Raw genomic sequence first — 27,816 nt, 5'->3', positions numbered from 1 at the left:
CGTAGAGGCTAAGAGCCTTTTCTCGTAGCGTGTTCCCGTCGATAGGCACACATTTACGGTTCATGTCTTCCAGCTGTAAGTTTAATGCTTTTTCAGTCTTCACAAAAGTCTTATCACGCACCTGGCTCATCACCTTAGCAGTTATTGGAGCACTTGATGCCACGGCTTGATGAATTTCTCTCTCTTGAATCTTGATGGCACGGATGCTAGATTCGTTATGGTCATATTTATGCGCCACATTGGAGACCGACATACCGTCTCTCAATAAGTCCAACACAGCCAGTTTTTCCTCCACCGTTGGAACAGATCGCTGTTCCTTCGGTTGAGCACCAGATGAAGTAGTTGGCTTGCGTTTAGGGGCCATGTTGTACAAAAAATACGTATCTTTAAACATTAGAATCACACTCAGCGCAGCGAGATGCTGACACTGAGAGGCAAGCGGAAACTGAGACCAACTGAGGGAACAGCAGATTCATGTCTCCCATCTCACGCTCACTCCGGGGCATATGCTCATTGAGTGGAATGGTGGGTGGAATTGCCCGCACTACTGTATTTAAATTGTTATTTTGCTCTTTTTTTGCCGAGCACGTATAGTTGAATTTGTGTAAGTTAAATGTGCATATGATGCAACTCCACTGTATTGCTTTAAACCTGTAGCACTGTATGCTACTCTATGTAGAGGTCATGTTTACTTTTTCTTGAGGGAAAACCTTGATTAAAAGGCCTCCACGCTCTTCCTATGGCTCCCCTTTTGTCCTGGTTGGGAATACTTGAGCTGGAATCCATGTGTTCTGGAAGGAGTGGATTCTGTTGAGGGGATGAAAAGGCGGAAAATGTAATTTGTAAACTTTAATGCAGAGGTTCTCAAACTGTGGTCTATGGAGCTATATTCAGGTGGTCTGCGGATAGTTCCCTCTAAAGGCGTGACTCCACTAATTAGGTGCCTGGAGAAGATGCACATGTAAGGTGAGGTGTTAGCCTTGGGGGGAATAGGAGGCAGGTGGGAGGAGGTAGTGGGGTGCGAAGAAGGGGTGGGGGGAATTTGGGATATGCAGGGCTGCGGCTGCCAGAGAAAGAGGCGACTTTCCCCAGCTCCAGGGTTGTGGCTGCCAGGGAGAGAGAGCCCTCCTTCCCAGTCTCAGCTCTGGCTGCTGTGGTGGGGGAGAGACGCTCCTCTTTCCCAGCCCCAGCTCGGGGGATGCTGCAGGGATAGAGAGAGGGCACAACCGTAACATTAGAAAGGTAAGATTACTGATATTAATATGAGTTTTGTGCTTTTATTTGTTAATAAATATTTTTTGTTCTACATTTTTTATATAGCACTTTTATCCAAAGCGCTTTACAATAGTTAGCTAACGGTACAAACAACATTTGGAAAGATCATTAAGCGGTCTGCCGAGACCCTTAGCAATTTTCAAGTGGTCCGCAAAAAAAAAAAGTTTGAGAACCACTGCTTTTAATGACAGGAAACATGTATAGCCAGTAAAAATTAAGTGACAAACGGCCAGTGAAAATTACAGATTTATCTTTATATTTTGGAGGGGGAAGAGGGAGATCTCTGACTTGGGACAATCACATAGTCTATGTAGCCAGTTGCTTCACCCTTCCATTCCCTCTGTTTATCTATTTTTCTCATTGTGTGTATTTCCACAGGATCTTAAATGATAGGACCATGATCCTAATGAAGGCCTCTTGGTGCCACTGTAACAATAATGAAACCCTATGCATTGTAGCTATCAAAACCCTTTTTTCTTTACAGTGAATAGGAAAGAGTACACTATAAAAGTAGTGCATGAATTTAATGGTTAAGACCTATGATTTAGTTACAGAGGTCGTGGAAGTCACGGAATCCAGCGACCTCCATGATTTCAACGGTGGGGAGGTGCAGGGTTCCCCGCAGGGATGGGAGCTGTAGGGGCCACCAGAGGTGGCAGGGGAACCCCTGAGCTGTGGGGGCTGTCAAAGGTGGTGGGGGAACCCCTGCACAGCTGCCCCGCCTCAGGTGGTGTGGGGATCTGGAGATCCCCATTTTGTCCTGAATATTTTTAGTAAAAGTCACAGACAGGTCATGGCGTCTGTGAATTTCTCTTTTTTGCCTGACCTGTCTGTGATTTTTACAAATCAGATCAGACACAAAATCTTAGCCTTGCTAATGATTACATATTGCTTACCTGGGTTCAACAGTGCCTCCCAGACTCGGAGATCCTTGTCTTGAGGAGCTTATAACTTACATGGACATATTAACAAAAGGGCAGATAGTGTCAAGAATAAATGTTACAGCTGTGATAGGAAGCGTGTTTCTTGTTTCTTTATTATTGTATCTTTTTTCCTTTTTTTTTTTTTTTTTTTTTTTTTTTTTTTTTTAAGGCTGAATCCAACTTTTAGTGAAGTGAACCAGAGACTGTCTTCTGTGTTCATGGGAACTGGGTAGGGCCCCTGTAGGGATGGAACAGGACTTACAGAAGTTAGCTTTTAGGCAATATTTGAAAAAAAGAATAGGTCCGAACATGGTGGACCAAGTCAAGGATGGGGTGCCACATGCTAGTGCAAATGAACTAGGAAGCATACATAAACTGTGAAAGACAAATTAATTTTATGAAGACTGAAATTTTACATTTTTAAAATAAGAGTACCAAGTAAAATTTGAGAGGGGATTTAATGCTTCTTGCTCCATAACATTGGTGGGCATCCCACCCTTGTTCTATCAGTTTCTGGCCAGTAGGAGATAAGTTGTTGTTTTTTTGTTGTTGGTTCCCTCCCCTACCCCCACACACCCCCTGTCCTGGCTTCCTACTTACTGCTTGGAGGTTATTCTCCAAGCTACTAATGGTCTTGCAGGGGGGATGCTGGCTAGTAAGAGTCCTCTCTTGCTTCTGCTCTGTGTCAACATCAACATGGAGCTGGGGGCTAGATCAGAGAGAGCAGGCTGGGAAGAAGAACCTGCTTGGTCTGCTCTTAGGAATGAAGGACTGTGTAGCAGTGAAGAGGAACCTGCTAAGTGATACAGCGAGAGAATTAAATTGATTTATTGAGGTGTGGTTTTGGGGAGGGCATGGTGATGCAGGAATTTTTCTCTAGGACTTTTAGGTTTAGTCCTTGGGTGAGTAGGTGTTGGTGACCCTTCCTTTTTCCCCCCCTCAGACCCTGATTACCTGCCTTCTCAGGTTGGGGCAGCCTGTTTCTGGTGCCTTGGGAGCACCAAATTGAAACAAGTCCATGGGTGAATTAAACCTTGAGTACTTTTTTCTACCCAAACAGTTTGTCACTAATACTACCACACCTTAATGTCAGTGTAATGCAAAGAAAATATATGGAAGATACTAAAGCAAATATCTATCCTGTTGCCTTTCCTGGGCTTCCTGGAGAACTGGTCCATGAAATCTTTCTTCCATAACTTTTGTTCTACTGGGTATCTTGGGACACTGTTTGTTAGCATTGCTGACCTACTAACAATAAGACACTTAATGGTAAAGGTGATTCAATAACTCAGTGCATTTTGTACCAATATGTAGCATTAAGACACAACAGGAAGTTTTATTTGTCCAATGATGCAAATAAAGTGACTGCAGCCTTGTGTCTTCAACCACTTAAGACATATTAATGGACCAGTAAAACATATCCTGGAGTGTTTTAATGCTGTTCTAATTACGTCTATTGAATTTTTTAAAATTCTTTTAAATGATTTTCTTTTTGGACTTATCCTTCTACTATGGGAAAAAAACTTCATAGTGGAAAGAGGGGTAGTGGTAGACAACTTTTTCTTTTCTTTTTTTTTTCTTAAGCGTATATTTTAGTTGTTGACATTTTTCGTTTCCATTTATGTTAGCACTCCTGCCATATCCTGCTGTCTTGTCATCTTCTCCTGCAGCTCCTCACAGGGGGCTGGGCTGCTTTCAAGATTTATCTATTAAGCCTAAATTGGAAACTTACTGTGCTCTTGATTTTTAGCCTTTTTAACAATAAAACAATCTTGTGAAGAGCTGCTGGAGAAGCAGCAGCTGAGCTGTGGAGAGAGGTGTGAAAGCAGCTGCTTTTCACCTAACTATAGTAGTTCTGAACTTTTTACCCCATGTAAACTCACTAGTTAAAATAGTTCATACCATCGGGGAAGCACAGCTGAGCATGGTGGTCAGGAATGCACTTCAGTAAGGAAAAACACTGCCTACTCCAAGCTGCCATACTTTTTCCATTTAACTCTAACAGGACTTCCTCATTTGTGGCAATTTTTTTTTTTACTAGAAAAGCTGATGCTGAAGTGAGAGTTCACCTGAAACACTCAATTCAGCTTTCTTTAGAAAGTAAAAGTTGAAATGTGCCAAGGAAGCCCTATTGTAGACAGTGAGGAGGGGGAAAAGATCCATGGGGAACAGAGTTAAGGTTGTGCATCGTGTACTGTGGTTTGTGTCTGCGGTGGAGAAGAGTGTATGTGTTGTAAGGTGACTTAATTTCTCGCTCTTCTTTTGTGTGTGTGTGTGTGTGTGTGTGCGGGGGGGGGGGGTTATCAGGTGTGTAACTGCTTCACTTCAAAGTTCTTTCGTGTACTACCTTCCTGGTGTGTGTTAATGAGTAAGCACGATTGAAGAGGTCAGGCAAGGTAGAAGTGAAGCTGCTGCTACTTTTGCCCTTAGAAGCCTTCTTTGTATTTTTCTGTCAGATTTCATTGGAGGAGGTTTTTATCAGATGGAGATGACTTATGTGCATGCAGGAGGCATCAAGCTTAACTGATGTTTTATACACCAATAGTTATGATGAATACTAGCTAAAACTAACACAATTATTTTTTCCCAGAAACTTGCATATTGCACCTGATCTACTCAGGATGCACCAGTCTAACAAATTTTGTAAAGAAAGGCAATTAATGTCCTTGGCAATACAGCCTAATTTCATGAAGGTCCAATTTCATACGACATATTAATTTTACAAAAAGAAATAAACTAAATTACACAGAACATTCAAAGGGCATAAAACTAATGCTGTATGAAATTTCACACAGCAGTAGGCTGTCTACTTCTAGAGAAACTGAAAATTCCCCCTTTTTAGGATCTGCTTTACCTGTACAGCTGCCACCAGGCATCTCCATTATCTGGAAATTGGGTTAACAGTCATTGGTACAATCCCAGCAATTAAAATCTTAAAGGAATTTTATTGCTACTTTCACACTCGTAGAATTGCCAGGAGGAACACACAATAGTCATGTTAAACTTTTTTGCAAGGAATACAAATCCTTCAGAATTTTAGGAATTTAAAGTAACGTTGAAGATGCAATCTGTTTTTTTGCTCAAAATGCAAAGAATTACTGCAGGTTAAATTGATCTAGGACTTCTATTTTTATATTACTATTTGCTCTGTCTCTAATTCTATTAGTGTTTTATTTATAGGATTGTGGACAACATGCCTGTAACTTGGTGCTATGATGTTGACAACAACCAGAAGTTTTGCAATCCTGGATTTCCTATTGGCTGTTTTACTACAGAAAAAGGTCATCCAAAGGATGCCTGTGTCATTAATGTAAGTTTAAAGTATTTTTTACTAATGTGTCAATTTCTGAATTGAGTGATCATCCATATGCATGTTCACCATTAATGGGGAATGTGCATCCCACATGCTCGAGTTCTGAATCTTTTGGCTAGTGGGGTCCATATGGTGTGTCTGCGCCCTCAGAGTCCTTGTGCTCTGTACAGAGGATGTAAAAGGACAGAGCAGCTCAACTGCTGCACATATTTTCTCACTGCCTCTTGGTTTAGAGAGAGTGGCTTGCTGTCTGTGCTTTGACTGCTAGCAATCTCTTGTTCTTACTACTACTTTTAACTAGTTGGCATTTCTTTTAAATTTTCAAACTTCTGATTTGCCCAAATTAGACTTCAGGCTCCAGGGTGGCCTCTACTTTTGTCCTTCAGATTTAAATATTGCCCCTTGTGTGAGGAAGCAGTGCTCGTGAATGGTCACTTCAAATGACAAGACTGCCTGGGGAAGTCTCGCATTTTAGAAAAATGTGACCTCTGCAGGTCTCTCACTTCCAGAACCCAAAAAGACAGTGACTGCAGATATTCCTCATGAACCAATCCATGAAATCAGCATCTGACCCAGCTTCTCTGTATCCCCCTGAACATGGCCCCAAAAGGTGCGAGCACTGGTTCAGTGACTCATAGAGCCTCCTCTTCAATCCTGGCACTCAGATGGACCAAACCCATCAAGAGACCATCATCTGAGAAGATACAGGGAGTGAGGAGTTGCAGTGGTAGATCCTCTACCACTAAAAATCTCACCTCCAGCACCACTTTTCCTCTGAGATTTCAGAGCCTTGTGTAGTTCGTGCCACAGCTTACTACCTCACTACTGTGCCTCCTCAGTCAGGAACTCGACAACTTCAACTTCCTGCTCCATAGCATTGATGCCATGGAAAGCTATCCTGGCACCGCAGCCTCTGGTACCTCAGGCTGTGGCACTGTCCTCAAGCCTGGTGCTTGAATTGTCACCATTGCTTACTGAGGTTTTGGCACTGTTTTTGCTATCCATGTCACAACACCAGCTGGCACCGATGGACTTAATGGTTTTCTGGGAGCTAGAATCACCTTTGATAGTCATCTCCATTTCCCTAGCTGTAGTGCAACTTTCCTTTAGCATGGCACCATATACTTCCGTAACCTTGCTGGCTACACCAATATCTAATACACCACCTAATGCAAAGTCTAATGCTCCTTTAATTCAGCCTCATCAGTAGCATCAAATAGTAGCGGGGACTCAGCGCACCATCATACATACTCCCCAGAACATTTGCACCACCTGCTTCAACCTCATAAGGAGACTAAGCCTCATTCTGAAACAGTTATTGGGATGTTTGCCAGACAGGACACAGACTTTCCTGACTTTATGGCCACCAGGACCATATTTATCCATGCAGATATGGCCATAATGTGGACCATGCTCTACTCAAAGTAGAGTCAATTACCAGGATAAATCTCACCATCTTAGAGTGCCTCTCCTGATGGCCTCAGCTACCCAGGCTGTCCCCAAACTTCCACAATAGTACAAGGATAAACCAGAAGATGTTTCACTTCTGTCGAGACTTTCTAGGGCCTGTGGCACTCTCATCATCCTCTCCTGAGGAGGTAGTCATCCTACTGTCCCCTAGTGGGTCAACTTTAGAGGTTTCCAAGAGCTCCTCAGAAGAGTTGTAGAGGCCCTGCAGGTTCGAGTGGAAGAGGTCCAGAAATAGACCCACAAATTGGTGGATATCTTACAATTCACCTCACCAACTACCAGGCCTTAATGGCCACTTACGACTTTCAGATTGACAAAAACTCATCTTTCACCAACAGTCTCCCACCTCTTATTTTCAAGGACTAATTAATGGCATAAACTGGCTTCCAGCCTGAACCAGATGTGGCAGACCCTCTGTATTTTGAGGCGATCACAAGGCTACAGAGGTCAGGCTTCTTTCAAAGTACATTCAGTGGTAGAGGGCGTGACCTTTGAGGGGTGGTAGTTACAATTCAAAAATAGATGAGGCCTTTGCACACTGAAGGATTCCAGAGCAACTGTCCAGTACCTTGGGATCTACATGATCGCCCCTAAAAGGAAATGTATCAGTAGTCCTATGACCCACATAGGTCAGGTCCATCACTTGTTTTTCTGTGAAAACCCTACTGAGCTTTGGAAAAAAGAGGCAACGCTTTCACAGATGGAGACAGTCCACCTCTATTGCCCGCTCTTCTCAATTTTCGTCAGTACAGTAACACTCTTTTAATGGGACTCTGAGGCGGTTCACACTGACTCCTGTGACTCCATACCCAACAATCATTTGGAAACGGTTTAGCTGTTTTCAGGCACTCACGAGTCTCTATCACCGTGGGCCAGTTGGTCATAAACATAATAACTTCAGGCTATTCCATCCAGTTTCACACAGTGCCTACACCCAACTACCTTTTCCCATACTCTTCCGGGACCCTTCTCATAAGAATCAACTATGTCAAGCGATCCTCATTTCTTTTTTTTCGAGCAATAAAGAGAGTCCCTCCTCTGTATCATGGTAACAGGTTTTAAAGCAAGTACAGTAGTACTCCATTTATCTGACTTTCCTTCAACCAGTTCTTCACGTTTACCGAACAGCTGGGACTCAAGGGCCAGAAGTAGGCGAACTTTCCTGTGGCTGCTATATAGCACTGCAGCATCGCATTTTTCCATTCTCCAGTTTATCAGGAGGTTTGATTATTTGATCTGGCCCTGGTCCTAATTAGACTGGAAAATGGGGTTTTACTGTACTTTGGTATCCCTAAAAAGAAATGAGGTTGGTGATCCATCTTGAAACTGAGGAAACTGAACATTCATATGGCATTGAAGTTCAGGATGGTCACCCTCACCTTAATTCCCTTTTTGAATTCAAGGGACTGGATTACATCTCTCAACCTCAAGATGCATACTTCCACATATATTGATGGTTCCACCCTGCAGGAAGTACCTTCGGTTCATGGTAGGCCACGACCATTACCCTGAAGAGTAGAGCCAAGTACTGGTATCCACTGCACTGAGAATATTCACTAACGTGCATATAGTAGTGGTAGAACACTTAAGGAAATCTTGGTGTGTACCCTTACATGAAAAATTAAATGGAGGAAATATTGTCCGCTCTCAAAATCTGTTCATCACATGCTTGATCTGTTCCCTAAGCCTGAAAGTCACTAGACAGAAATCCATCTTGACTTCTGTCCGTAGACTCAAATTGATTGGAATGATTCTGGACTCCACCAAGTCTATGGCTTATCTTCCCTAGGATAGTTTTAAGAATTTTATAGCCCTTATTATGCAGTTGGAGTCAAGTCCCAGCATCACGGTAAGGACTTTCCTTGCTCTGCAAGGACATGAGGCTTCATGCACCTTTATCATGCCTCATGCCAGACTACACCTTCAGTGCGTGCAAGGCTGGCTAAGGCTGGTGTACACTCTGATTTAAGCATCATGTGGACGTGCCCCTCTGGATGCCTCCATTAGTACTGTTACCTCTGAAATGGTGGAAGGACTCTGCAGACACCTAAAGTGATGTGCAAAAGGAACTCCTCTGCTGTCTAAAACTATAGTGACAAGTGCCTTGCTCTTGCGGTGGGAAGCTCACATGGAGGATCTTCAGGGGCAAAGCCTTTAGACAACACGAGAAGCATGGACGCATATCAGTCTCCCAGAATGCAGAGCTGTGTGCAAAGCTTACGAGTCCTTTCTCCCGTGCCTCAAGGAACAGATGATCCAAATCAGCAATACAATTGGCATGTTCTACATCCACAAACTGGGTTGGGTAGAAGTCTTCTCCACTACACCAGAGGAAGCATAAGCCTACATCCCTTTCAGATAACATTTTAATCTTGTAGTCAAAAAGGCATGATGCACGCCTACACTCTGGTTCCATTGATGCCCAGGGTGCTCTAACAAGATCTAGAAGGACTTGGACAAGATGATTTTGATTGAAATTCAGAGGCAAATCTTAACTCCCCCCTCCCCCCTTTCCAGAGGGGAAAATGCTAGTAATCTTTCTCTTCACCATTCTTCCTTCTGAATCTGTGTTGGAGACTGCAAGTGGTTCTCTATATCTAAAGGAACCATGTTTGTAATTTCACTTAAAGGGACACTGTCAACTTAAATTGCACTTGTTTATGTGTTATTTAGAGCAATATAAAGATAACTCTTAAGACTTTTCTATAATTCTATTACAGTAGAACTCTCCATTTGTTTACATTTTATTTTATAGTGCATTCTGCTGTTTTCTCAGTATAGTTAGCCGCTTTTTTGTATATGGGGATCTTTCAAAAAAAAATAATGGGAGAGACATTAGATTAGGAAAATGTGACTGCAAAAATTAGTACCTGATATGACTTCTAACCCTCTAATTTTCAAGTTGATGTGTGTCGCTTCAGCAGGAATCTTCACTGGGGTTGCATTCTCTCTGTCTATCTTTATCTATCTTTTTTGTTTGTTTTGGTTTTTTTATTGCTGTCTGCAGAGCATCCCTTGGCATCAGTGGACTTGCATATCAGAGTATGTTCCTGTCATCAGATGACAGTTAACTACATCCTGTGTCTTGGAAAAGTGTTTTGGGGCTTCTAGTGTTAATCCCACCACATTTGTGCTCGCACAGACTGACATTTTGGGGTGCAGTTTTTCATGCCATTGAGAGGTGGTCACTGCCTGCCTTTTAACACTGGGTGCTTTAAATGCTCTGCTGCTGTTGCTCACAGCCCAGACACCAACAGCCAGCAGAAGCATGTGGTTTCCCGAGTGTGTCTGTGCTATGCAGCCTTTGTTCTGCACTCGGACCCCAGCAGCCTACCTACAACACAGCAACCCCACACTGGTCTACTCCACACTTGGTTACTGTTTACAGGGTGACCCAACTCTCTGTCCTGAATTTCCCCAAAACCATCTGCCCTGAAGTGTCCAGCCCTCTCCTGGAATGCTCAGAAGTAATAAGGTTCATTGCTCCTTTTAAGGAGACAAAAGCAGTTTATTACTTTAACTGAAGTTAACAATCACTTCATTCAAACATAGCACTGGTTGGTTTAGATTGTAAGTAAAACAAATTACTTCATGAGGTTTTAAGTGAGTTCAAGTACAAGGGATAAAGACAAAAGTGGTTACAAGCACATAAAAGTAAACTATGCTTTCTCATGTCTAATACCTAGCTCAATAAGATACAGCCTTGGTTCGAGGTAGATTTCGTACCAGTCTTTCTTCTTTCCTGCCTTGACTGACTTTCTCATTCAGGACCTACCACAGAAGTACAAGGTGCTGGTTTCCCTTGTCTTCCTAGGTGGAAGATGCCAAAATGGCTTTCTGTCTCTGCTTATCTCTCTCAAAGTTAATTGACTCTGTTTCAAGATCAGGATGATCAGGATGTTTTCTTCCTGTAAATTTCCTATCTCCCTGATGATTTCTGCATAAATGGGGCTTCCATTGTTTTGATTCCATCGTGCTTGCTTTACACAGGAGACAGGTAGATTTCCGCCTTTTTCTCCCAGCCAGGAGGGAAGGCAACTATTGGGTTGTTTGGTCACAGACTTTAAAGCATATTATTAGTGAGTATCCATAATTCCTCTTATAGCGTTAATACATACATTCCACAATGATATTAATCATGAATGTGTAGCACCAATTTACATATAATATCTTGCATGATCTGTTTTAGATAAAGATTATGACAACGAGTTGGAGTACATTGGGATGTTCAGGCCAGCTAAAACTCACAGCTACGTATCAGGGTGTCCCTTGCTATTGGGTACTTGTAGGGGGTCTCATGCTTTCATGGAACTGTAAAAACCCTCTGCTGCCTCCCATCCATCCAGTTTAGTGATATCATACTTAACTAAATATTCAGAGACTCTCAGTGGCTGATAAATGACATCTCTCTACAGCTGGGTAGCAGCAAGTCCAAAGGGAATTTTAAGGACAATCGGTTTCAGCTTTTGCTTCAGTATAATTAACTTATTAAATTTTCATTTAACTTCATCTATTAAAGAAATTCTTATAAATAAGGCTTTTTATGTCATAGCCAACCCACTTCTTGAATGAAATAAAAACGTTATTCTTTAAAGATGCCATATTGCCTGGATTTTAAAATTCTGCAATGTAGACATTGCCTAAACCCCTGGTAACTGGTCTCTGAATGAGCCTGGCCTGACACTGTCTCTCAAAGGGCCAAAAATCTTTGACAGCTAGGGGAGTCCCAGTCTCTTGCCTAGAGAGTGGAGATCCAAGAGTAGAAATCCAGTCATGGAAATGTTCAGAGAAGCAGAACTACAGGAGGATATAAGTATCCCTTTCTGACTTGCATTCTTTTCCAGTAGCACACAAATAGCTATGATATCAGCACAGTGGTATTACTGCGTCAATCAAACAGGAGGAGAAATGGTGTGGCTGGATAAGAGAATTAAAACACAAATGTTTTCAAAATATGAGTACTACAGGGGAAATAGAGCTGTTTGTTTAAATTTTTATGTATTGACACACCACTTCTTGCCAATATTTGCAATTGACAAATATGGACAGCAGTAAAACCTGATATTAACGAAATAAGTTTTTGACCCTGTTGAAACACAACTAGCCATTTGAGACAGCTGTGTACAGTCATATGACCTCTGAGAGCAAACAGCTCTTTGAAAGTGACATTTTGAAACCAACTGAAAGTGGTCCAGTCAAGTTTTCTCTTTAACAGTTGAACCAGGCATAACATTCAGTTTTATCATAATTTCTGGGAGGGATGCACAATTGATGTTGAGTTGAGGTGGTGTTTGTGAAGCATTTGTTTAAAAATAGTTTGGTTTTGAGTTCTAAATTGCTGTCACAGGAGTTTATCTACCTAGTTTATTTGCTTCTATATATAACCTCTTAGTAAAATTGGTCCACTTGGAAGTCCCCAATAGTCCAATATTTTTCTTCAGTTAAGATTCATTTGAGAATGGTGATCTGGATACTTCAAATAAAGCTCACATACTCTTGAAGTGCCTCCATTAAAAAGGTAACGCAGGAAAAAGTGCTTGCTTGTGCATTTCCAGAACCTTCAATACACCTTGTAAGAGAATTTGGGGGCTTTTAACTTGGGCAGTATATCCCTTTAAAAAACAGTGAATACAAGTCTGTCTGAAATGCAGTTTTGAGCTTCTGTTCTTAAATTGTAGAATAGTTCTATATCTTTGGTTTCTTTAATCTTGTATTTTGGTCCACAGGCAGAGTTTCGTGAAGAAGATACCTTTTACATATTCAACCATGTAGATATTAAAATATTCTACCATGTTGTAGAAAAGGAGGCGGTAGGAGCAAGACTAGTAGCTGCTAAACTTGAACCAAAAAGGTGAGTGCCTTTAAAATGGATTTTTAAAATTACTTGTTAAACAAATGCATTAGGGCCTATAACAAGAACTAAGTCAGTGCTCTAGTCCAGTTTGTGTTTAAAACTGGGAAATCCATAGCAACCTGAGTATCCCACAGGAAACTTATTCCACATCATGGACCTGTTATAGGTGCAGGGTGTGTGTGTGTGTGTGTGTGTATATATATATATATATATATATATACACACACACATACACACATATATATATATAAAGTTCAAATTGGCTTTCCTGGTAACCAAGGTGACCTGACCTAGTATGTTCTAACGCAGTAGATCATTCTACTGACGAGGAACCTTAATCTGCTATTTCGGTCTCCAGTGCATTGAAAACATCTCATGGTAGTGGTATACTCCCAGTGTGGGATTCTCAATTTGCCAGTTGGCAGGGGGTGGAGCGAGGTTGCATTTTATTGTACGATAGAACACATTACCCCTGCCCTGGACACTGGTGAATCAGTATAGTTCAACTTTTGACATCTTAAGTGTTAGTCTAATACAGTGGTGCCTCCTCTACACTAGTTTAATTTTCCTGTTTTCTACGAACAGCAGTATGAAGAAGCATGTATTTCAATTCTATGACCCTCCCACAACTTAGTGTTCTCTTCTCCTTCTTCCCCGGTTTATTTTTGTTGCTTTCCTTTTCCCTGTTAATATAATGGAGCTTGCTGTCTTGCAGGTCAAATACTAAAAAAAATACTTTTTTTTTTTTTTTTTTTTTTTTTTTTGTTCTGGGCCACCTAACTGTTTTGACAGCAAAGTTAGGAAGTCCTATCTTGTACAACATAACTAAGTGACCTTTTCTTTCTATTTTCTATTCAGAAAAATAAAATGTTTTGTAAACCTTAACCTACATTCCATGTGAAAAAGTAAAGAAATGATAGCATGTAATCTTCAAACTTCTGAGTCAGTTTAGCAAAACAGTTTTTAGGTAGTAAAAAGTACCACACTTTTGTGTATGTATATACTCCTTGCAACTGCTGTAACTTATTTATTTTTAAAAAAGTTTTGGTTTAAAATCTGATTCAAAAGAAGAATCCTAAATGAAGTTGATAATTGAAGGTCTTTAAAATTACAAAATATGTAACATTAAATGAATGTTCTTGTAAGACTGATAATTAGATAAATTTATAAGACGTTATATAAATATCTGTATATATTTTCCTTCCCACAGCTTCAAACATACACATATAGATAACCCTGACTGCTCAGGACCACCTATGGGTATAAGTAACAAGGCTAATGGGGAGATCAAAATTGCTTACACCTACTCAGTTAGCTTTCAGGTGAGTGTTTTTCTGTTTTGGAGGCCTCACTCTATCAGATTGCTTACATTGATATTTTAGGAGTTCTAAAAGATGAGTGGCTAAAATTACTCCAAAATATTATCAGGCTCTTTTCAATAGCATGGTTCAAAAATAAAACTCCTTTCAGATTAGGATGTTGTGGTCTTCCGTTGAGATTTTCATAGTTGACTAGGGGATTTAACTACCCAACTCCCATTAATTTAAATGGGGATTGAGAAATCTCATCTTTCATGTCTGCGTAGCTTCACTGTGTAGAAACGTAATCTACCAAACACTAAATCCAACCAGTCATGCTTTTTCAACAAAGAACTAAGTGTGACAGATATATCAGGGCTGATGGTTCTCTTCTCCAGCTAGCTCTTAGGGCAGGTCTACACTATGGGGTTAAGTCAACCTAAGTTATGCAACTCTAGTGACGTGAATAATGTAGGTGGAGTCGATGTAGCTTCAGTTGACTACTGCGGTTGACAGGAGAGCTATCGGCAGTCGATTTTAGCAGTTCTTCCCTAGACCCACTAAATCGACCCCTGGTGGATCGATTGCTGCAGCATCGATCCACGGTAAGTGTAGACAAGCCCTTAGTTTTCTTTCCTCCCAGGCCTTCTCCCACATGTATAACTGCAAAGAATCAGGCAACTATTTTGTTACCTCTGCTCTCCTTTTTAGAGCACAAGCACAGCCACTGGAATGCCCTTGATGGGGACAGGGTGATGGCACAAGATATGGCTTTTGATGTAACCTTTTGAAGGAAGGTTCCTCAAAGTATGGGAATGTTAAGTATTTCTAAGGTCCCTCTTACTGTGGTGTGTAAGAACTAGACAGGGGTTGCTGGGAAGACTGGAGATCATCCTTATCTTCACATATTAATCATCTTAAGGAAGCATTTGTCAAGTTTCATTTTTCTAGCTTAAATGCCTCTGTTTGGAGTCTGCCCAAATGCACACACACCTTTTATGCATTGAAATGGGCAGCTATCACTGTCATACTGTGGATATCTATTTTAGAATCTTGGAAAAATAAGAGGAAACTTTTAATATTTGTATTTACAGCTATTTATTTTTTTAAAAACTAGCTATATCAAATTTATTCTAAGAGCAGCATAATACCTTGGTATATTATACCACTGCCTGATTGAACAAACGTGCTTAAACAAATCTGAGTTCCTTTAAAATTTACACAGCTTGTTGCAGGGTTTAGTTCCAATATGGTGAAATGAAGCTGTATATGGAAGTGAGTCCTTGTTCTTTAAAATTTAGTTGAAACATGGTTTCTGTACCCATTACACACACCATTTTCCACGAGTTCATGGAGATACATATATAATTAATATATATTAATAATATTCTAATAATAATGTAGAAATACATGCTCTCTTAAATGGCCAGGTTGGAAATAAAACCCACAAGAACTTTGAAGATGAGGACAAACACTTGGCTTGTAATAGTACAATATAAACAAACGTATTGGATCACTCTCACCATATATGTAAACATTCTGATGTTCACTTGGTACAGACTATAAGTGGACATTCAAATTGAACTTGAAGTAAATTTTATGCTTATGTAAAAAAAGCTGGAAAACATATTTTCTGCTCTGTTCCTAAGGGTTTTAAATATTTGGCCAGGAATGCTTGATCAGGGCTGAAACTTAACATATAAAATTGTCAATGAGGCATTCTCAGACTTTTGCCGTTAGTGTGGCTTCCCTGTTTTTTGTGTGTGTTTTTTTTAAACAAAGGAGTTTTTTTAGTGTCAAGAGGCACATGTTTTGCACTCATTACAAATGGATAGTTTTAAGTTTTGTAGGATTAGTCCATAATACTGTTTTTGAAATGGCTCAGTTCATTGTTGAAAAGCTAACTGAGAATCTAATTACTTTGAAATTTGTATGTGAGACAGGTAGATTTATCTGGTGTATTTTAAATACATGCCATGTATTAAATAAGATTGGTCCCAAGACCAGTCCCTGAAGAACTCCACTACTAACCTACTTCCAGCCTGATAGTTCACCTTTTAATATGACCAGTTATAGTATAACCAGTTCCTTATCCACCTTTCAATTAATTCCCATATTCTCCAATTAAACTAAAATTTCCCATGTGGAACTGTATCAAATGCCTTACTGAAATCCAAGTAGATTAGATCTACTGCATTTCCTTTGACTAAAAAAAATCAATTATCTTCTCATAGTAGGAGATCAGGTTGGTCTGGTATGGTCCACCTTTTGTAAAACCATGTGGTACTTTATCCCAATTACCATTCACTTCTATGTCCTTAACTACTTTCTCTTTCAAAATTTGTTCCAAGACCTTGCATGCAATTGAGGTCAAACTAACTGGCATGTAGTTTCCTGGGTCACATTTTTCCTTTTCTTAAAAATAGGAACTATATTAGCAATTCTTATTCATAGGGTCTGACCCCCAAGTGTATAGATTCATTAAAAATCCTTGCTAGGGTTTGCAATTTCATGTGCCAGTTCCTTTAATATTCTTGATGGAGATTATCCAAGCCCCCTGAGTTAGTCCCATTAAGATGTGTGAGTTTGACTTCCACCTCAAATGTGGTAATTTCTACCTCCATATCCTCATTTCCATTAGCCACTCCGCCATTACCTCTAAGATCTTCACTAATCTTACTGAAAACTGAGGCAAAGTATGTTTAGGTGTTGGGCCATGCCTAGATTATCTTTAATCTCCACCCTATCCTCCGTGGTTAGCAGTCCCACTTCTTGTTTTCTTTTTATTTATATGGCTATAGAACCTTTTACTATTGGTTTTAATTTCCTTTGCAGGGTCCAACTCTGCTTGGCTTTTGATCATCATAATCTCGCCTTCATTCTCCCTCTCTAGGAACAGGCAGAATCCCACTGAAGATCACTTGAGCCTCCATTTCCTTAAGTGTTTTCCCCAGCTTGGTATAGTCTCCCTTGATACGTTCCAGTGAGAACTTAGCTGTATCATTTGTTCCCACATGAAGGACAATCTTGAAGGACAGTGGATTCTTTCCTGCTCCCATTAGGATCCTCTTCAGCCTCAGGTCCACATCCTGTATCTTAGCTCCTAGCAGACAGCACACCCTTCTGTTCTCCGGATCAGATCTGGTGACAGGCCTTTTTGTTCTTAGGGAGTCTCCAATCATGTAGACCTGCCTTTTCCTGGTGATGGTGTGATTCTCCGGCCTTCCTCCTGTTCTTTCTGGCTGCAACTTCTCTTGTCTTTTATTCTCCCTTGCAAGCTTCTGCGAGTCATCCTGTATCCTCCTAGGGCTCTGAGCTCTGGGTATCTCCATTGGCTCTTCCCCTTTTCTTATAGAATTAGCCACTTGTGACAGGCTCCCCCCAGCTCCAGGGTAACAACTGGGGCTGGGGTACCACTGAACCTGCTTGACCCACCAACATGCTCCAGCTGCAGAAACACACAGACACTGAAATCAGCTCTACATGGGAAGGCTCAGCTAAGGATTTGCCCAGTACTCAAGTGCACACATCCCTCTAGAGAATAAACCCAAAATTATACCATCTTGCACTCCACAGAGAACTACACAGCACAATCTCATGAAATTCGCCATCTCCCTCAATGTGGAGGGGAATATACACCGTTTTCTGCCCCAAGTTAGAATTTCCACACACACTTTTTAAAGACAAAACAAAAGCAAGTTTATTAACTACAAAAGATAGATTTTAAGTGATAAGGGATAGCAAACAGATCAAAGATTACACAGCAAATAAAACAAAACACAATCTAAAATTAATATACTAAAGAAATTGGTTACAGTAGCAAATTTGCACCCTAAATGATGTTTTAGGCAGATTGCAGAGACTTGCTTGCAGCTTAAAACTCCAGATATTCCTTTTACAGACCAGACACCTCCTAGCCTGGGCTCAGCCCTTCCCTCCTCCCCCCAGCTCAGTCTCTTTGTTCCTCAGGTGTTTCCAGAAACCTTCTCTCTTGGGCAGGGAGTTAGCGAAGAACGAACCATGATGATGGTGGAAAAATACTAGTATTATCATGGAGTCCAGTACCAGGTGACTTGGTCACATGATCCTGCAGCCATAACTCAGAGGCTGTTTATAGCCTCCCCAGGAAGACTTCTCAGTGAGTGATTAGTATCTTCAAAGGCCTATTGTTTTCACTAATGGCTCTTCCTAGCGAGATATCTAGACTGATTGCATCCCGCCTAGTGGCCGTTCCCCAGTTGTAAACAAATTTGTAATAGATGCCTAGACAATATTCCTAACTTCAGATACCAAAATGATACATGCATACAAATAGGATAATCATATTCAGTAAATCATAACTTTGCCAATGATATCAGATGCCTTATTTTGTATAAAATACATCATAGTTATGCCATAATCATAACAATATCTCTATGAAAAATATGGGGGCATAATACCACATCGCTCTTCTCTTCTTTGTCGTCCCACCTTCTGTTACTGCCTGCTGTGCCCCTTCTTCATTCTCCATCTCAGCAAACCTGTTCCTGAGCGCTATTTCTCCTTCAATTTGCTTGGTTCTCATAGTCACATGCTTGCACTAGCCACTTTCCTTACCCTGCGGTCTCCCCTCAGAGTTCTTCAGTCCAGCTTGCATCTGCAAGTCTTGACTTTTTTCCCTTCAGCCTTATCCCTCACCTGCTCGAATCTCCTTCGAAACTCAACCATAGTTTCCACCTGCATCTTTGAAACTCAGATCTTCTCTTCCATCAGCTCTGTCAGGCGGCACTTCATACAAATGAAACTTTTTTCAGGTACCTGCTCCAGGATCATGTACATCCTGAAGCTTCCACGTCTGGTCATCTTCATTTTCTCTTCCATTGCTTGGGTCACTACCACTGCTGCCTCTGAGTCTGTTATAGCCTTCCCACTTAAAGCCCTCTCAAGGGGAAAAAAACAAACAAAACCCAAACAACAAAACCTTGAATAGGAAAACAGGTGACTTTGTACTCTGAGCTATAAATTGAAGGTTATATTAGTTATGGCTTGTTAGATAATTTATATAGCAACCTATGTTTTATATAGTTCTTTTCAAAAAGTGAAATTCTTGTGAAAAAGGATCCCCTGAGGACCTTATGGTGCTAGAACATTCAATCTAAAAATGTTCAGATGAAGTTTATTAGGAAACAAATTTGTTTTCTGTGTACAAACTTACATAATGTTTCATTTTCAGGAAGAAGAAAAGATAAAATGGGCATCCAGATGGGATTATATTTTGGAATCCATGCCACACACCCATATTCAGTGGTTTAGGTGAGAGAAGAAAGTTTTAGCTTTCAAATGTTACATACTAGACCATTTTTTGGAGCACTAGATGTTGGTTTTTGACAGCAGATTTTTTTTTCCCTTTATGTAGCATCATGAATTCCCTGGTGATTGTCCTTTTCCTATCTGGGATGGTAGCTATGATCATGTTAAGGACACTACATAAAGACATTGCAAGATATAATCAGATGGATTCTACTGTAAGTCTGGCCTTTCTAAAAATCACTATTCTGTGGCGGGGGATAGGATGTAAATTTGTACAGCTTAAATTTCTTCTATTGAATGGGTAACTGCTGTGTTAATACCTGTCATTCCTGAATTCACATGTTAGCTAGTGTTCTTCTAGGTTTCGTGTGTGTGTATATAAGACTTTAAATAACACAGGATCAGTCTTCTTGAGAAATCATTTGCTATTATAACATTTGAGATTGGGGTTGGAACTTCCACTGCTCCAAGATACAGTCTTGTAGATGAAAGTTAGACCCTTCTCTGGGAGACTGCAACTTGTTTGAGCCATGTTGCCTTCCTTGTAAATCTTATTTCTTCTTTGAGTGCTATTCCCTATGTATATTTCACACAAGGGTGTGCCTGAGTCTGGAAGTTTTTCCAAGCAGTATCCGTTGACCACACGTGCACAGTATCTTTCCTAATGTTCCGGACCGAAAGTATAAGGGACAATGACCACACCACTCCAGTTCCATCTTACCGCCACATGACCTGAGTTGGAACGCTGTCCTCCTTCACTCTTCTTAGCTATAAAAGAGTGCTTGTAGATATTGTGAATATTATCCTGCAATTTAGAATTCTTAGTGTACGTAGTATAATATAGTGTAGAAATTCCCCTCCTGTACCCACCCAATCTGAGGGAACTGCTTTTTCACTGGGAGCACACATCTGGGTGAAGTGGGGTACCCATCTCTGCAAAGTGCAGCATCTGTAAGTCCTTCCTGCCAAGAAGCTAGAGCTCAGGCTGAGGAAGCACCTGATAGAAGAGGCTCTGCGGCCCCAATCTGATCCTGGCCAGGGAGACGACCACCTTCCTTCCTCCCTCCCTCCATACAGTGGCATCAGCAGTGCACCTTTGAGTACGAGCCGTGGAGCGGAGCCATCAGCACTGAAGCCCAAGGACTCAGGTTACAGGGCTCCTCATGAGAGCAAGAGACATTCTCGTAGGCATAAGGGCAGATCTCTGCGGTGCCAGATTGGGTGAGATGTGGCATATGGATCCAAGAGAACTGGTGCCAAAGGTCCCCCGGCTGGAGAGTAAGGCAAAGGAGAAAAGGGATCCCATGCTACCAGGACACAAACAGGCTAACTCCATCAGTACTGCCTCGAATATATGGAGACCGGCCAGCTCCAGCGGTCACACCGGATCCCTCCAGTGTCTTGATAGGAACCCTGCAGACCGTGGCCATATGGAGACTTTTCTGGCACCAGAAGAGGTCTTCCTCCCTTTCCTGCAGTCTCTGCTTCTGTAGGGCCCAGTGGTTCTCAGGGAGGTTTCTACCCTGGAAGACGAACCACTGTCGCAGGAGAAGCCCCTTGCTTATCCATCAGGCAGGGGCCCCTGCGTACTGACAGTACCACTGTTTCCAATGGCATAATCATCATACTCGGAGGAGTCAGAGGAAATAGCCCCTCTGATGTCTACGGTACAGTACAGGAGCCCAGACAGCTGCAGCAGTCCTGGCTGTGGCCCACCCCCTCCCCCGCAGTGACGCCTGGTATTGCTACCTGTGGGGAGCACTGTACCCAGTGGATCCCTCTTCTGGCCATACTGGGCCCCTGGGACCATTATAGCAGGTGCCTGGCATCATTGCAAGAGTCCTACCGCTCTTCTTCCTCTTGCCAGCCGGTTCCATTGGTGTACGAGGAGGAAGCTGTTGAGCTGGTAATGCTGGTTCCAGGCAGAGCTGCCTCATTGCTGGATAATGCTGTCATTCTGTTGCCACCCTGTCAGCCAGATGAGCACTGGCAATATCAAGATCTACTCCAATGGGTGGCTGGTGACCTGCAAATTCCATTGGAGAAGGTCCAACACCCTCAACACCATCTCCAGCACATCTTACAGCCACAGGGACCATACAGGGTGGCCCTTCCCTAAACGAGGCCATACTAGAACTGACCAGAATGGTTTGGCACACACCCGCATTGAATGCCTCCACCCTGAAGCGAGCAGAGGGACTCTCTCTTTTGTGCTGGCCAAAAGAGCTGATTTAGTCTTCACGCACCCTGCCCCTAATACACTGATGGTGCAAGCAGTTGTAGAGAGGGCTCAGCAATACCCACAGAAGTCCACCACACCAGATAAAGGGTTGAAGAGGCTTGATCTCCTGGACAGGAAGGTCTCCTCCTCCACAGGTCTTTGTATAACCAATTACCAGGTATTTAACTTTAATACCTACACTAGACGGGTGCAGTTTAAGACCAACTCCCTGGGGAAGATCAGGCCCAGTTCCAGTCCTTGGTGGGCGAGGGGAGGCGGGTTGCAAAGGTGGCTCTCCAGGTTGCAGTGGATACTGCAGTGAGACTGCATCCCAGTCCTTGGCCACAAGGCTAGTCATGCTCAGAGATTCTTGATTCCAGTCATTGGGCTTCCCAAGAGAGGTCCAAAATACTATTCAGGACCTCCCTTTCAATAAGGCCAATCTGTTCAATGACGGAATAGATGAGTCTCTAATTCCCTAAAGGACTCGAGATCCACTTTGAGGTTCTTGGGGATCTACACTCCAGTCCAGGGCCGTCCTTAGGGTTTATGGGGCCCTATGCAGTATTAAACTGGTGCCCCTATACCCGACAGCAGCCCAGCCTCGCATGTGTATTTTAGATAAGGTGGTATTTTGAAGGATTTATTTAAAAATCTGTCTGAAGATCCAAGCATTTAAGGCTAAAGATGAATATTCAGATTGTGCATCTAAAAATCTATGCAAGGTTTTTTTTATTTTTTTTTATTTAGAGATGTGATTTTTATAATCTTCAGCAACACACTAATGAAATTTTTTTAAACAAATTTTAAACTAAGGTCCTGTAGACTAGCATGTTCTGAGTAAATATTACAGTAATGCTCAATTGTTTTTGTCAGTAAATTCAGAAATGGACAGTATATACCTGGGGGTTAGCAAATGCCTGTTAAATGGCTTCATTACCACTTGAATGGCTCTTTAACAGCTTCAATGTTGTGCTAATAGGTCTGGCAGTCTGGAAGGCTTTTTCACTTTTAAGTACTAGATTCCCTTCAGAGGAAGACTCACCAGGCTGGAGCAGCCAGCTGTGGTGGGAGCCTGCAGGAAGGGTCAGAACACGGATAGGAAGAGGTGGGAGGGTGGACACCCAAATTTTCGGGTGTCCTACACAGCTGCGTATGCCTAAGGACGGCCCTGCTCCAGCCCCCCAGGAGAAAACAACTTAAAAAAATAGCTCTTCAGACCATGGCCATCTTCCTCCTATCCCTCCTACTACCAAAATCCATCAGAATCTTCTTGCAAGCGACCAAGATCCCAGAGAGCCTGTTTCCCAGCTCCAACAACTACCACATCTTCCATGCACTCACAGCCACAGGCCAAAAGCCACTTTTGACATATAGTCTGAAACCCAGGCACCACCACCAATGCCACCTACTTTGCCACACAAAGATGCCACACATCTTTGGTGACTGCTTCACCAACTTTGCTCATAGTTGGAGCAGGATCACCATGGACAGTTGGATTCTGGAGATTATCCATCACGGATACTCCATAGAGTTCCTTTCCTCCTCACAATCCTTCCTCCTCTCACCCAGAACCTTCTTGTGACAGGTTGGATCACAGAAACCCCCTTGGGAGCTGCCACCTGATGTGCTGAGACTACCTCTGAGCCTGTTTTCTCTGCCATCTTGGGACTTCAGTGCCCTGCCTGGTTTGAGCCAGACATGATAGCTTGCTACAAACACAGATCCAGGTCTGAACTATGTCCCCCAAAAGCTGCAGACTTAACTGAAAACAGCTCCTGTCTCCAGCACTCAGATAACCAACTCCCAACGAAGTCCAAACAGCAAATAAATCAGTTTTACCCTGTATAAAGCTTATACAGGGTAAACTCATAAATTGTTCGCCCTCTCTATCACTGATAGAGAGAGATGCACAGCTGTTTGCCCCCCCCCCCCACTCCCAGGTATTAATACATACTCTGGGTTAATTAATAAGTAAAAAGTGATTTTATTAAATACAAAAACTAGGATTTAAGTTATTCCAAGTAATAACACACAGAACAAAGTGAATTACCAAGCAAAATAAAATAAAACACGCAAGTCTAAGCCTAATACAGTAAGAAAACTGAATACAGATGAAATCACATCCTCAGAGATGTTCCAGTAAGCTTCTTTTGCAGTCTAGCCGCCTTCTAGTCTGGGTCCAGCAATCACTCACACCCCCTGTAGTTCCAGTTTCTTTCAGGTATCCTTTGGGGGTGGAGAGGCTACCTCTTGAGTCAGCTGAAGACCAAATGGAGGGGTCTCCAAGGACTTTATATGGTTTCTCTCTTGTGGGTGGAAACCCCTCCCTCCCCCTGTGTAGAATCCCAGCTGCAAGATGGAGTCTTGGAGTCACATGGGCAAGTGACATGTCCATGCATGACTTAGTTCTCTACAGGGGTGTTCCCAGGAAAGCTCAGATGTGGATTGGCATCTATCCATGTCCATTGTTAACCAAGTACTCCCAATTACTTTAATAACCCATTCACACTGTTGACCAAATCTGCCTTAAGTGCTTTCTACCGCAAACATTTTAAAAACAAGCGTAGAGCCAACGCTCATAACTTCAGATATAAAAATGATACATGCATATGAATAGGATGAATACATACAGAAGAACATAACCTTTGCAAAGATATGTTACATGGCATATTTAGCATAAAACATATTCCAGTTATATCCTATTTACACTCATAAGCATATTTTTCTAAAGCATTATGGGGTGCAACATCACACCCCCTCCAACCAATTGATTCTTCAACAAGAAGCAGGCTTCCTACTCCTTAGAGGTGTGATGGAGTCCTGCCTCAATACCAGGGAAGAGGGTTCTACTCCCCATATTTCCTCATTTCCAAAAAGGGCGGAGGGGAAAGGCCTATCTTGGACCTTCGACAGCTCAATATTTTCATTAGGAAGCTGAAATTCAGGATAATTACATTGGCATCCATATTCTCCTCTCTTCAGAAGGGAGTGTGGTATACATCTTTCATGTCTAGGACTGCAGATTTTCCCTATAGACGTTCAACCATCATGAGGAAGTTCCTATGGTTCAGTACTGGACAGCAGCACTACCAGTTTCGCGTCCTCCCCTTTGGTCTTGCAACAAGACCACGGACTGTCATAAAGTTGTTTGTCATGATAGAGAACCAGATGCGACATCAGGAACATATGGTGTTCCCATACTGTACGACTGGCTTCTGGTAGGACAATCCCAACAAGAATTTGCCTTCACAATAGTTTCTTCAGTGCCTTCTTTGCCTACTTAGGTGTTTGCATAAACGGAGAAAAGTCCATTTTGTCACCCACACAGACAACTACATTTCATGGGAGCAAGGCTGGACTCTGTCTTGGCACGATCTTTCCTTCCAGTGGACAGATGTTATATAGTGGGCAGCCTGATCGCTCACTTACCCACAAGCTCTGCACTGTGGTGCATCAATTCCTTTCCCTCTGGGGCCATATGGGCTGCATGCACCTATGTGTTGCTCCACCTGCGATGCCTACAGTTCGGGCTCCATTCGACTTACGGGCCGACCAGTGACTTCGTCGACTCCAGAGTCACCATTCCCTCGAGTTCACTTCTCTTGCTTGGTACTCGAATTTGACCATGGTCATGGTGAGGACCCCCTTCAGCCCTCCCATACCGAGGGCCACTTTAGTGACAGTTGCTCCCTTTACAGCATGGGGTGCCCACTTGGACTGCCACACAGCCCAAGATACATGGACACCGGGGAAGCCAGGCTGCACATAAAAGTCCTGGAGCTCAGAGCAGTCCACCTAGCCCGCAAGACTTTCCTTAAGAACATAAGAAAGACCGTACCGGGTCAGACCAAAGGTCCATCTAGCCCAGTATCCTGTCTACCGACAGTGGCCAATGCCAGGTGCCCCAGAGGGAGTGGACCTAACAGGCAATGATCAAGTCATCTCTCTCCTGCCATCCATCTCCATCCTCTTGTATGCTCCCTCCACGTGCAAATCCTATCGGACAATATCACTATGATGGTATATATAAACCAGGAAGAGCAATATCTCATCCTCTCTGCTTGAAGGAAGTTAGATTGTGGAACTGGTGTATCAGAAATCTGGTTACCATACAGACCTCATACCTCCCAGGTGCTCAGAACTCAGGACAGACTGAGCGGAAGTCTGCATAGACAACAAATGGGAAATACACAACACAACATCTTTGTGCAGTGGTGTACTGTCCTATGGGATCTTTGTGTCCCTGACAAAATTTCCCATGTGCTGCTCCAGGGGGCCATAGGCAGCGACTTAGGGCACATTCTTCTGCTTCCCTGGATGGCCAACCTCTGTTATGCCTTTTCCCCCATTCCCCTCATACCTCTAATTCTCAGGAAGATTTGCCAAGACAGAGCCTCCATCATCCTCCTAGCACCCTGTTGGCCCAGACAGTGCTGGTTCTCTGATCTCCTAAGGCTGTCTGCATGCCTATCCATCAGCATCCGCCCATTCCCTGATTTTCTAACACAAGACCACAGGAGGCTTAGGCATCCCAACCTGACCTCACTCTGTCTCATGATCTGGTATTTGGATGGGTGTTGGACATAAAACACTCCTGCTCTGCCTAGGTCCAGGAGATCCTTAACCAAAGCAGGAAGGAGTCAACCGGAACATGCTTCCATGCTAAATGGTGCCACTTCTCAGATTGGGTGCACTGCCACCACCATTCCCTTGCCACGGTGGGCGTTCCAATTATTCTCTAATATCTCCTTGCCTTAAAAAAAATTGAGTTTAGCTCTGAGCTTTGTTCATGTACCCCTAGCAGCACCTTCCCCTGGTGGAGGAACACTCATTTTCATGCACCCAATGACAGTTTGCATTATAAAGGGACCTTCCCACCAGTCATGAAAGCCATGCCCCACTGGGATCTTCACCTCATCCTGTCAACTTTCGCAGACTCGCCCTTCGAACCTATGGCACCATGTGCCATGACCTACCTCTGTGGTGTTCTTAGTAGATATCACTTTGGCCAGAAGGGTCAGTGAGCTTGCAGCCATGATGGCAGGCCCTCTTCACACAGTATTCCAGAAGGAGAAGGTCTCCCTCCAGCTACACCCCAAATTCCTCTCCAAGATTGTCTGTCTGAATTCCATATCAACCAATCAGTTCACTTGCCTATATTTTTTCCTGAAACCTCATGCCTCTCCTCGGCATCAGACGCCTTGACATCAGACATGCCCTGACGTTCTACCTGTAGCAAATCAAGCCCATTAGAAAGTCTCCAGGCGTCTTTGTCACCATAGCTGAAAGATTGAGGGGCCAAGCCATATTCTCATGGAGAATTTCTAAGTGGGTTTTGGACTCAGGCGCATGATCCGCATGTGTATCCACCCAGATAAGGACCACACATCTCGCAGGACCTTCAGTTACAATAAGTAACCTCCTCTTGTATGTAGGTGTCAGAGGACCCTTACTTTTTTAATTATAATTTTTTCTCTTCATGTTGCTGTGCACAACTTTCAAAGATCATATTTCCAGTCCAAATAATTCAGTAACTCTATGGAAAACCATTAATTGGTAAAAACATTACTATGAAGAATATTTACTACCAAAAAAAGTATGGAAATTAAATCTCTTTTGAGATGCTTATATTTAAGATTAATTTACATCATTTGCCCTTGTTTTTAGGAATTTGCCTATTAAAAAAATTGAGATTCATTTTCTCAACTTTAAAAGAAAAAAAAATACAAGATGCAACTCTTAAGATAGACAAAGGCAAGATTTAAAACTTTTAATTCTCCAGTCATCAAGGGCCAGAGTCTAAAATTAAATATGACACTAGTGCATAGCTTCCAGTTTGCTGCCTTGGCTATGTAATTTTTTAAACAGACTAATAACCTTTCTGTGATTCCAGATATGATAGCCAGCTCACTGAGCTCATTTCAGTGAGATGGATCAACCTCAACTCCTTCCACCCTCATTAATGAATACATTAACTGAACTGTTTAAAAAGAAAAGAGAGGTCTTAGAAAATAGACTTCAGTAAAGCATAAATATTTAGAAAATCTTGCCCTGTTGTGCCCTTATCTGTTTCTGCTGTAACTGAAGTTTCTTGGTTTTACATGCTTTTGCCAGATCTCTACCATTTTTTTCCCTCAATATTGCTGCTGAAAATCTGGCTGAGACATTCC

At 42.3% G+C, this 27,816-nt stretch overlaps 1 protein-coding gene across 1 annotated transcript in view; it reads left to right on the top strand.

Annotated features, from left to right (window-relative positions):
* The window catches only part of TM9SF2 (transmembrane 9 superfamily member 2), a 62,049-nt gene that overhangs the window by 12,557 nt on the left and 21,676 nt on the right, over positions 1-27,816 (top strand). Inside the window, exons 5-9 of the mRNA XM_005303892.5 lie at positions 5,379-5,508; positions 12,708-12,832; positions 14,046-14,157; positions 19,346-19,425; positions 19,529-19,637. Coding sequence (XP_005303949.2) covers positions 5,379-5,508; positions 12,708-12,832; positions 14,046-14,157; positions 19,346-19,425; positions 19,529-19,637 — 556 coding nt within the window. The remainder of the gene's footprint in view (positions 1-5,378; positions 5,509-12,707; positions 12,833-14,045; positions 14,158-19,345; positions 19,426-19,528; positions 19,638-27,816) is intronic.

Source organism: Chrysemys picta, chromosome 1 (assembly GCF_011386835.1).
Source record: "Chrysemys picta bellii isolate R12L10 chromosome 1, ASM1138683v2, whole genome shotgun sequence".
NCBI classification, from domain to species: Eukaryota; Metazoa; Chordata; order Testudines; family Emydidae; genus Chrysemys; species Chrysemys picta.
This window is presented reverse-complemented; position numbering and strand designations above follow the sequence as displayed.